The following is a 12328-nucleotide window of genomic DNA, read 5'->3' on the forward strand; positions in this document are numbered from 1 at the left end:
AAGTTAATAACTATACTTTGGTCGCCTAAAAAACGTTTAATTCAGCGTTTGGTTGTGCTTAGCTCCGCCCTCTGGTGTCACTTACAAAAAACAAGACGACAACGACCAAAAACCAAAGATTTGAAAAGTTATCTGTTAAAGTGTGAAGTGAATCCACGAACACAAAGAAGTATCTTATTAAAGCCGGTTCAGGGACTGGGAGGGAGTCTGCTTCTACTCGATAAGTCCTCTTCATCTAAAACTACAACTTCTTCTTCTTCTTCTTTACCTCCTTGGTGCTGGGAAGCTGCCGGAGCGACGGGATGGAGAGACCCAGAGGATCATGGGAAAAAAACACAGGGAGGAAGCAGACAGACAGATGAAGGTGAAGTGATGATGATGATGATGATGATGATGACTGAACAGGAGAAGTTCAACCCCAAAATGAGAACTTCATTTCTGATACAAGATGTTGAAAACCAAACTGCTCCTTTTCGAGCTCTCCGATTGGCCGGCTCCGGCTCACCACAGAGTCCATGTAGGCCTCGGTCCAGATGATGTCGTGGTCGTGGTTGATGACCATCGGCCGACTGAGCACGTGCAGATACTCCATCACGTTCTCCTGCACGTCAGCCAGCGTGGAGATGTGTGTGTAGAAACCTGAGAAAACACACAGAGAGACGGGCAGTGTATGACAGAGAGAGAGAGACACACTCTCTCTCACACACACACACACACACACACACACACACACACACACACACACACACACACACACACACACACACACACACACACACACACACACACACACACACACACACACACACACACACACACACACACCTTTGTTGTTGCAGGCGATCCACTTGGTGTTCTGGGCGAAGGTCATCTCTCTGCCGATCAGGTAGGTGAAGACTCTCACCTGAAAAAAAATAAAGAAGAGAATAAAATAAAAGAGAATAAAAGATAATAAAATAAAATAATGAATTAAACAAAAATAAAATAAAATAAAATAAAATAATGAATCAAACAAAACAAACAAAATAAAATTAAGCAGTAACGCAGTAAAGAGAAGACATCACATAACAGCCAGTCTAATGAGAGGCGATAAATGCATGAATGACTCTTTACAGGTCAGAGTGAGAGTCAGTGGACTTCCTGTTCGTAGAAAAGAGACCAAGAGCTCTTTAAAAGGGATGAATAATATGATTCATGATTTTGAGTAGAAGCCTAATAATAAAGGCCTCGAATGTAACTGTGCTTTGTGATGACATATGGTAGGTCTTCAGCCCAGCTCACTTCACCGGTGAAAGGGAGAGGAATCCCAGTTAACCTGTGTGTGTGTGTGTGTGTGTGTGGGGGGGGGGGGGGGGTCTCACCCTGCGCTCGGGCCAGTTGAATTCCTCAAAAACGGACTCAAAGTCCTCCATGGCTCCGTCTGTGATCAGCATGATGGCCTGGTTACACATGCTGCCCTGACCGCTCGCCCTCGCCTAAACACACGCACACACACACACACACACACACACACACACACACACACACACACACGCAAAAATCATGTTGTCATGTTGCTTCTTGCTAATGCTAATGCTAATGCTCATTCCAAAGGACACAAACCTCGTTGAGGATCTTGAAGGACTCCTTCATGGCGTTCTTGATCTTGGCTTCTCCTTTAACGTGCAGCTCGTCCACCAGCTGCTTAAAGTGCTGACAGACAAAGAAGGAAACTCTTACTTCACATGAACACACAATGGAGGTGAATGGAATTTAATTTGTGCTTCAAAAAAGTACTAGAAATATCTTCATAAAGTTCTAAACCACGGTCAGCCTTCTCTACTTCTAGTTTATATTTCACTACATTTGTTTACCAGCTTTGGTTATTAGTTACCTTTCAGATTAAGATTTTGTATCAAAAAACAACACATGATAAGCTATGTGTGTGTGTGTGTGTGTGTGTGTGTGTGTGTGTGCGTGTGCGTGTGCGTGTGTGTGTGTGTGTGTAGCAGATGATGGTCTCACCTCTCTGTTGTCTAAGTCGGCCTGGACCAGAGTTCCTTTGAAGCACGGCTCCACGTACCGGACATAGTCAGTGTACTGAGAGGAGGAGACGAAGTGGAGGAGACGAAGAGGAGGAGACGAAGAGGAGGAGACACAGAGTAGTATTAGTACTTTCACTTCTTCTACCACTGATGTAATGTTACTGTGTTTGGTCGATGATGTGTGTGTCTGTATGTGTGTGTGTGTGTGTGTGTGTGTGTGTGTGTGTGTGTGTCTGTATGTGTGTGTGGGTGTGTCTCTGTACGTGTGTGTGTGAGGGTGTGTGTGTGTGTGTGTGTGTGAGTGTGTGTGTGTGCGTGTGTCTGTATGTGTGTGTGTGTGTGTGTGTGCGTGTGAGTGAGTGTGCGTGTGAGTGAGTGTGTGTCTGTCTGTGTGTGTCTCTGTACGTGTGTGTGTGAGGGTGTGTGTGTGTGTGTGTGTGTGAGTGTGTGTGTGTCTGTATGTGTGTCCCTGTGTGTGTGTCTCTCACAGCGATGACGTTGACGAAGTCGTTCTCTCCCAGTGTGTCCAGTATGGTGTTGATGGTGTGTTTGGCGATGGTCATCTTCAGCCCCTTCATGCTGCCGCTGATGTCCACCATGATGATGATGTCTTTGGGAGACGTGGCTGCCTGGATGTACCTGAACGCAGCACGGCAACATTCATCAATATTACACTTTTTATTAAACTATTATCTCTATTTTAATCACTTTCTTCCGATGGAATTCCAAAATTGTGTACATATATTCAATTATCTAATAAACAGAGAGACAATTAAAGACATTTTAAATGTGGACTCATCATTCTGACTTTCATTAAAAAAATTTTTTATTCACAAAGCTCGTTTTTAAATCATTTTGTCATTTTTTTGTTACAGCTGTCTTGCCGCCAGTTCCCAACGTACTGGTTCATATATATATATATATATATATAATATGTATTTGTTAATATTGTTATTAACTAAATACACAAAAACAAACCATCATGAAGAGTTCATATCAAATATTATGAAGTTTAATCTCATTGTTTAAACTCAAATCCTTTAAGATGAAAATGTTTCTCATAAACAGGAGATTTTATGTACGTTTACAGCTCTTATTATTATTATTTTCTATGATCTCATGACGAACAGTTGAGCTCCAGCTGCTGACAGTGAAGAGCTCAATTTATTATAAAAAAAGAATCCCTCAGTTTGTGTCTAAACCGATCAGATCTCTGTTTACTCCACGTTATCGATAGAAACAAGTGAAAACACGTCGCTCTGAGTCGCAGCAGCTTATTTTTTTTTTCTGGCTCAGCTGCATTAATGCGGCGTGACGAGGCATTCGAGGACATATGCAGCTCTCTGGTATTATTTAGAAAATGCATGAGCGGTCGCATATGGTGCCATATGGGCCGCGTGGGACTGAGGAGCAGCTTATCGTCTTTCCCAGAGGATCAAAACACCGGCTCACAGCCAGCAGAACGACTGAGACGCCTCCACCGCGTTCATGTTTGTTCTTATACGGTAAACAGACACTTTACAGCACAGTGTGTCAGGATGACACGTTCTGCTGCCTCAATATTGAGAAGGTCTGAATCAGGCGGCAACCTCCGGTTCTGAAGAGTGAAGTCAGAGCTTCATGTGTTAAAGCTGCATTCTCTCTAGTGTCCACCAGGGGGCGACTCCTCTGGTTGTATAGAAGTCTATGAGAAAATGACTCTACTTCTCTCTTGATTTATTACCTCAGTAAACATTCATAACAGTCCTCACAGGACTAACAGGACTAACAGTCCTCACAGGACTAATAGTCCTCACAGGACTAATAGGACTAACAGTCCCCACAGGACTAATAGGACTAACAGTCCTCACAGGACTAACAGTCCTCACAGGACTAATAGGACTAACAGTCCCCACAGGACTAATAGGACTAACAGTCCTCACAGGCCTAACAGGACTAACAGTCCTCACAGGACTAACAGAACTAACAGTCCTCACAGGACTAATAGGACTAACAGTCCTCACAGGCCTAACAGGACTAACAGTCCTCACAGGACTAACAGAACTAACAGTCCTCACAGGACTAATAGGACTAACAGTCCTCACAGGACTAACAGGACTAACAGTCCTCACAGGACTAACATAACTAACAGTCCTCACAGGACTAACAGTCCTCACAGGACTAACAGAACTAACAGTCCTCACAGGACTAACAGTCCTCACAGGACTAATAGGACTAACAGTCCTCACAGGACTAATAGGACTAACAGTCCTCACAGGACTAACAGTCCTCACAGGACTAATAGGACTAACAGTCCCCACAGGCCTAACAGGACTAACAGTCCTCACAGGACTAACAGGACTAACAGTCCTCACAGGACTAACAGAACTAACAGTCCTCACAGGACTAACAGTCCTCACAGGACTAACAGGACTAACAGTCCTCACAGGACTAACAGAACTAACAGTCCTCACAGGACTAACAGTCCTCACAGGACTAATAGGACTAACAGTCCTCACAGGACTAACAGTCCTCACAGGACTAATAGGACTAACAGTCCTCACAGGACTAATAGGACTAACAGTCCTCACAGGACTAATAGGACTAACAGTCCTCACAGGACTAACAGGACTAACAGTCCTCACAGGACTAATAGGACTAACAGTCCCACAGGACTAACAGGACTAACAGTCCTCACAGGACTAATAGGACTAACAGTCCCACAGGACTAACAGGACTAACAGTCCTCACAGGACTAACAGAACTAACAGTCCCACAGGACTAACAGGACTAACAGTCCTCACAGGACTAACAGAACTAACAGTCCTCACAGGACTAACAGTCCTCACAGGACTAATAGAACTAACAGTCCTCACAGGACTAACAGTCCTCACAGGACTAATAGGACTAACAGTCCCCACAGGACTAATAGGACTAACAGTCCTCACAGGACTAATAGTCCTCACAGGACTAACAGAACTAACAGTCCTCACAGGACTAACAGTCCTCACAGGACTAATAGGACTAACAGTCCTCACAGGACTCACAGTCCTCACAGGACTCACAGGACTAACAGTACCAATAAATAAAGAAATGTCGATTATTTTCTTAATTAATTGTCTTTTTTTTCTCACAATATAATCAAAAAGAACCGATAAGTATTGATAAGAGTACTAGGACTATTAGTGTCTGTTTTAAGATGCTACTATGAAGAAGCAGAGAATGTCAAACTCTGTGTTTTTAAAGAAGAACAAATGTTATATTGCAGTAAAATGTAAAACCTTCATCATCTCGCTGCCTCCAGCTACTTTGTTTCTGGACTTTATGTTCCTGTTTCCAGGCTGCTGGCAAGTTCACACCTTTAATAACGGACTAAACTTAGCATCCCATCTGTCTCCGTGTTCACAGAGAAGTAGTGAATATATTTCAAACAAAGAGAGTTCAATGTGTTCCTTTAACAAAACCAAGTCTGAGCTGAAAATCTTCACCAGCTTCAGAGACAAAGTAACATTCAAGTCAAGTTTGATCTTTATGTTTATTTGTTGGTCCAACTACAACAAAGTCTGCAGTCACGCTAGCAGCTCTGTGAGGCTGCACACTTAATATCTGTAAATCTATCAAATCATTATTGTTATCAATCTCAAATATTCAATAGCATTATTGCATATTTTTCTCATATTGTGTAGCCTTACTGAAGGCTAACATTGGATGCTAACATGCTCACAATGCTTACATGCAGATGATTAGCAGGTATATATTGTCAACCATGTTCAGAATGCGTGTTAGCATGCTAACATTAGCTAGTTAGCAGCAGCTAGAAGCTGTTGAACTCACCAGTTTCTGTTCCTGCAGTCAAAAGCTGCCACACCGTTTGAGTCTGGAGTCCATTTAATACCTGAGAGACACAGAGTCAGTACATTGATGTATATTATACATCTATTTATCTAGTACTGATGATATTAATACCTACAGTCTACCTGGAGAGACACAGAGATGCAAAATCTACCAAACAGAAACTTTCAACAAATATTAATAAGAAATAAACTGTCAGGTTTGATTTTGATTCCTCGTGATCATAACAAATTAAATCACATCTTAATTATCTTGTAATCATTTATAATCATGAACTCGTTGTTTTCAAGTGACGAGGAAACATGAGCAGGTTGACGGAAATACATAAATACTTCTTCAGCCTTTCATAGATATATATTTTTTTAATCGCCAAAATTACACCATTTATCACAGCCACAACATGTGAAAACAGGCATTGTTGTTGGATTTTCTCTTTCTGACAGTCCTTGAAAAAACAAGTCATTAAATTTCAGTTGGACATTTACCACCAAAACTCCAGCTCTGTTGGAGATAAAGCTGAGACTAAAGCTGAGACTAAAGCTGAGACTAAAGCTCAGACTAAAGCTCAGACTAAAGCTCAGACTAAAGCTCAGACTAAAGCTCAGACTAAAGCTCAGACTAAAGCTCAGACTAAAGCTCAGACTGAATGTTAGACTGAATGTTAGACTGAATGTTAGACTGAATGTTAGACTGAATGTTAGACTGAATGTTAGACTGAATGTTAGACTAAAGCTCAGACTAAATGTTAGACTAAAGTTCAGGCTAAAGCTCAGGCTAAAGCTCAGGCTAAAGCTCAGACTAAAGCTCAGACTAAAGCTCAGACTAAAGCTCAGACTAAATGTTAGACTAAAGCTCAGACTAAAGCTCAGACTAAAGCTCAGACTAAAGCTCAGACTAAAGCTCAGACTGAATGTTAGACTAAAGTTCAGACTAAAGCTCAGACTAAAGCTCAGACTAAAGCTCAGACTAAAGCTCAGACTGAATGTTAGACTAAAGTTCAGACTAAAGTTCAGACTAAAGTTCAGACTAAAGTTCAGACTAAAGCTCAGACTAAAGCTCAGACTAAAGCTCAGACTAACCGGGGTAAATCCTGAAGAAGCCCGTGGAGCTGCCGAAGAACTGCCAGGTGAGCGTCGGATCCTTCTGGAAGTTGCCGATGAAGATGTCGTTTAACGCCTCAGAGTTGTAGATGGCGTTGAGGATGTTGGGGTCTGCACACAGAGGACGGTCGTTAGAAGCTAAGCCTCACAGGAGCTGTTTTAGACAGATGTAAAGGACGACCTCTGACCTTTGTTGTAGACGTTGGTGGGGATCTGGATGTCGCTGAGCAGCGTGTTCACCCGCAGGTTGTTGAAGTGTTCGTTCTCCTCCAGAGGGAAGTCACCGCCCAGCTCCACGCTGTTCCCGTCCTCGTCCGCCGTGTTGATCAGCATGGAGTTGTAGTAATCGAACTGACGGGAGACAGGAAGAAGAATCCTTTCAGAATAAGATGCAGCGGAGGTCATGTCTATTCTCCACCGAGCAGCGTTGCCATAAAACACCTTAAAAAATCGGAAGACTTTGACACAAGGTGTCTCTCTATAATACAATATATATATATATATATATATATATATATATATATATATATATATATATTATAGCTGTTGAAAAGTCTTTACCTACATGTGCTTCAGTATATTTGCATATTTCTAAATGTTTATATGTCTTGTGTGTAGCTTCTCTGCTGCAGCGTTAACCCAGTTTCCTCACAGGATCGGGGGACTTTGATCTAATCTCAGGTGAAGCTTTAAAGCTTCGACCGGCTGTTGAGCTGCAAACTGTTAGCATGCTAGTGTTAGCGTTAGCGCTTAGGCCAGTTAAAGGGTTGATGGATTATCTGAGCTTGGCTTGGTGTCAGATCTCTGCAGGTTTGAGTGTGTGAGTAAAAGAAATAAAAACAAAGGAACGGCTGGTTGGTTGTGAAGAGAAACCGACCTGCATCGAAGCGTTGTAGTCGTGGTACAGATCGGCGTCCTCTGCCGACTCCGCCAACCTCTGAGACAAGAAACAGAAAAATAATTTAAATGAAGTAATGTCTAATTCATCATCATCATCATCATCATCATCATCACAGGTTACATAAGACAGAGAGATGTGAGCGACCAAAGCAGTTAAACCCTTGTGTTTTTGTGTTGCATTATTAACTGGGACAAGAAGTCACAATCCCAGTAATCCCAGAGTCAGTCCCAGTCATTTTAAAGGGCCACTACGCCGATGATGTCATAGTGAGGTCACCGGGGTTATCTCACATTGGATTAGGAGATTTTTTTTAAATTAATAATAAATACTAAATGATTTACAAAATTGAGAGAAATGGGAGTTTGAAAGGACTGAGCACAAAAGGGGCTGAGAACACACTGGCGATTTGCATTCTGGGAAATGTAGGAATCCTCTTCGTTCTCACCTTCACCGACTTCATCTTGCTTCCCAACATCCGCTCGATTTCATCCGAGTAATCCTTCACCAGGTTGTTTCCGTTCAGCTCCACGATCTTAATGATGGACTCCACGTCCTTCAGTTTCTGAGACACACACACACACACACACACACACACACACACACACACACACACACACACACACACACACACACACACACACTTTAACAAGTGTAATGGTATTATCGAGTACTCACATAAGTACTTGTACTTGTATTGTTGTGGAAAAAAAAGTGCATCCTTATTGGAGAAATTCTATTGAAGTGATGCTTAGATTGAACAGTTTGGCAGTAATCAAGTGTGATTGAACCCAATTTACGGTTAAATTTGGTTTATTGGTTCAACGAAGGAGTCAATTACCTTTTCACACCTGCTGATGTTAAATAACTTTTTCAATAAATTATGAAAATATGAACTTCTACCTTCTTTCCCCAGAAGACCTAAACTAAACTGTTTGTGCTCTAAAAACCAAGATCTTTTGATAAAATACCATAATACAAACAACGCTTGTGTCATCTTCATCAAACTAAGCAACGGGTCTCAGATTATGATTCTGCCAACAAGTTATGAAGTAATATCTCTTGTTTTTAAGTATAAATGAAGTTGTTCTTTAACACTCTGAACCTATGTTTTGTTTAAACCATCGCCGAAACTACACCATGTAAAAACGTCATTATCATCAGATTTTTCTCTTTCTGACGGTCTTTGAACACATCATGTGTGACGAACGCTTCCGTCAGAAAAATCAACCAAAACGAAGCCTCAAAAGGTGACACCTCATCTAAACATTTATTCTACATGTTCTCATTATAAATCTCTCCTCTAATAAAGCGTTCACTTTAACCTGAGTGTGTAAAAACATTAAAGTGTGAAACTATGAAGTCATGATTGATTCATCTGAGACCAACAGTCATGTGACTACAAGGAGGAGACACTCTGACTGAACTACAGGAAGTGAACACAGAGAGGAGAGGAGAGGAGAGAGGAGGAGAGAGGAGAGAGGAGGAGAGAGGAGAGAGGAGGAGAGGAGAGAGGAGGAGGAGAGGAGAGAGGAGGAGAGGAGAGGAGAGAGGAGGAGAGGAGAGGAGAGAGGAGAGAGGAGGAGAGGAGAGAGGAGGAGAGGAGAGAGGAGGAGAGGAGAGGAGAGAGGAGGAGAGAGGAGATGCTGAAGTAGAGGCTGTAAAAATGACTGTAAAAGTAATGTATTATTCATAACACGTAGAGCCTCCACTAGTATCACTTGTGGACACTTGACATGTTGGATGTATAGATTCAAGCATTTTCAATTTTTTCTAAAATAAACTCACAGAAATCCAACTTGTGTTTTTCTTCTTTGTTATGATTTCTGTCATCATAACTGTGTTATTCTGCACTAAAGACTTGTTCTAGTTCTCTCTACTTCTAGTCATGATGGTTCTGTTTCATAGAGGAGCAGGACTTTATATGTGACGGGAGCAGAACCACTGCTTGTGGTTCAGAGGGTTGGATCTATCTGAGATCTGGATCTGATCTGCTTCCCTTCAGCTCGTGTCCACACAGTAATTGAAACCGGTGAAACAGTGACACTGATCTGATGCTGCTGGCAGATCGGTTTGTTTCTCTCAGATAGTTCTGATCGAGAGAATCACTCTCAAGATGACCGCTGGGATGTGGAGTTGTGTGTGTGTTTATTTTTGTTGTGTTTTAAAGAGAGGTAATCAGGTCAGTTTCTCTGGATCAAGAAGCTGGAAGGTGGATGAGCCGGCTCAGAGCGGGGGGGTGGGGGGGCATTCTGGTTACTTACACTCTGAATCACTCCCATTAAGTCATTCGCTAATTCCAATTAGTCCATGCAACCCACTTACTGACACGATTGCATGCAGAGTGCAGAGCCAAACATTTAGTGTTACCTCACGTCTTTATCTGCATCCATTCACACGCAAAGACCTGGAACTCCATGCGAGTCGATTTGGACTTTTAAACTTTATAAAACATGCAAACGTGACCTGCTGGTTGTCGATAGGAGGCTGTGAGACAGAAGCTAATGTTTCCAGCTGGTCATGTTTACATTCGGTCAACATTTACCCAGTTTAGGACGTGAGCTTAAAAAGCTCTGAAAACCTAATTTCTTGATCAGCTTAGTACTTTAGGTGCTGGGATCCAACCAGGCAGCAACCTCCGCTTCTTAAGAGTGAAGTCAAAGCTTCATGTGTTGAAGCTGCATTCTCTCTAGTGTCCACCAGGGGGCGACTCCTCTGGTTGTATAGAAGTCTATGAGAAAATGACTCTACTTCTCTCTTGATTTATTACCTCAGTAAACATTGTAAACATGAGTTTATGGTCTCAATCTCTAGTTTCAAGTCTTCTTCAATACAGCATGATGTTCATTTAGTACATTATGGTCCATTTAGAGTCACACAGACCATAAAGCAGGGGATGCTTTAGGGCGGGGCTACACAGTGAGTGACAGGTCGACACCAGAGACGTCTTCTTCTAAAAAACAAGTTGTACAATAATAGTATATAAACAAGCATATTAAAGCTACTGCAGATGTAAAAACAAACGCATTTAAATTACCAGAGCTGCTGTTCACTATTTAAAGACAAAGTCCATCCTCCTTTCTTTGTTAATAAAGAGTTTAATCTCACGGTTGTTCAGTACATCCGTGTGTTTTAGTTCCAGTAAGAAGTCCTTCTCCATTCATGGACGCCAGTGAAGACAGTCGAGCCTCCCCAGTTGTATTTCTTGAATATTAATGTGTTTGAGGCTGAAAATGTCCGCTCGACAGAGGCAGCAGATATTGGGATTGTCACCGCCCAACATGTCAACGCTAGCCCACTGACCAATCACGTACTTGTAGGCCAGCTAGCAGCTCTGACACGTCAAAGAATACGCCCAACATGTCAAACTAAAGATCTGATTGGTTGAACACTGACAATCAACAATATCGTCCCCATTCACTTAAACTGCACATGGATTCACTTGTGAGTCTGCAGGCCTCTGGCCTCTGTTCTTACCTAGAGACACAGAGGTGAGATCTGATTGGATAAAAGCTCTACTTAAAACAAGCTGCACTGGAAGCAGAGCAACTGAGGAAGACAGTAGCTGTGCAATGAGATAAGATAATAAGATAATGGGAAAATATTTTTATAAATTATAATACATGTAGTGTATTTAAGAACAATGATTAAATTATAAAATAGATATAACTTTGTGATTGTTTAGGCCAGCAGAGAAGGCCTTGCAGGCCCTGACGGCCCACCACTGCTGTAACTATGTGACTATTATTATGAGTTATTTTAGGATCTACTTTCTCTCCTGCGGTTGTTTGTGGTTGTTTTTGTGCGTCTCTAAAAGCAGACGAACTGCAGCTGCCTGTGATGAGTCTAAATCTGACAGATAAATGGATGAATGTCTAAAATCAGAACAGGCCACAAATCCTGACGCCGGTAAAGAGGGCTCGGTCCTCAATCTGGGCATTACCATGATCCCTGTGTGTGTGGGGACACACACACACACACACACACACACACACACACACACACACACACACACACACACACACACGCTCCTATTCCTCTCTGTGCAGTTCAGACCAGTCTGGTGGCCTTTGGACCAGTTTTGAGGTTCAGTTTCTTCTTCTTTTATCGGTGAAATATGAGAATTACGTCACATCAACTGAAGCGCTCTGACGACTCTAAATCCCAAAACATCATCATCCTCCTGCTTTAATATTTAAAGGAGAATCCACCAAATAACGCTTTTTAAAAGTTACTGCGAGGAGGTTTTTTTTGGGTTCTGAATCGGTCTCAGTTTAATCCTGATCCTCTGTGTGACCTACATCCGTAAACAAGACCATCAGAGAGAAGATTCTCTATTTCTATATATCATCTTCTTCATATATTCTGAGCATCACCGGCAGTGAGTTGCCGGTTTTACATAATGTTTCATGGTTTCATCTGATCAGCAAAGACAAAAAGAAAAGAATTGACTGGACAAAAACTCAACTGGAATT

General features: G+C 42.0%; 1 protein-coding gene across 1 annotated transcript in view; it reads right to left on the bottom strand.

Moving 5' to 3' along the window:
- LOC142947947 (voltage-dependent calcium channel subunit alpha-2/delta-4-like) overlaps positions 1-12328 on the bottom strand; it is a 62369-nt gene that overhangs the window by 41840 nt on the left and 8201 nt on the right. Inside the window, exons 3-14 of the mRNA XM_076089815.1 lie at positions 8302-8418; positions 7833-7892; positions 7144-7306; positions 6935-7066; positions 5838-5898; positions 2513-2663; positions 2005-2079; positions 1603-1692; positions 1362-1475; positions 826-904; positions 506-639; positions 269-286 (exon numbers count right to left, since the gene is read on the bottom strand). Coding sequence (XP_075945930.1) covers positions 269-286; positions 506-639; positions 826-904; positions 1362-1475; positions 1603-1692; positions 2005-2079; positions 2513-2663; positions 5838-5898; positions 6935-7066; positions 7144-7306; positions 7833-7892; positions 8302-8418 — 1194 coding nt within the window. The remainder of the gene's footprint in view (positions 1-268; positions 287-505; positions 640-825; positions 905-1361; positions 1476-1602; positions 1693-2004; positions 2080-2512; positions 2664-5837; positions 5899-6934; positions 7067-7143; positions 7307-7832; positions 7893-8301; positions 8419-12328) is intronic.

Source organism: Anarhichas minor, unplaced genomic scaffold (assembly GCF_050575085.1).
Source record: "Anarhichas minor isolate MPS153535 unplaced genomic scaffold, ASM5057508v1 ptg000011l, whole genome shotgun sequence".
NCBI lineage: Eukaryota > Metazoa > Chordata > Actinopteri > Perciformes > Anarhichadidae > Anarhichas > Anarhichas minor.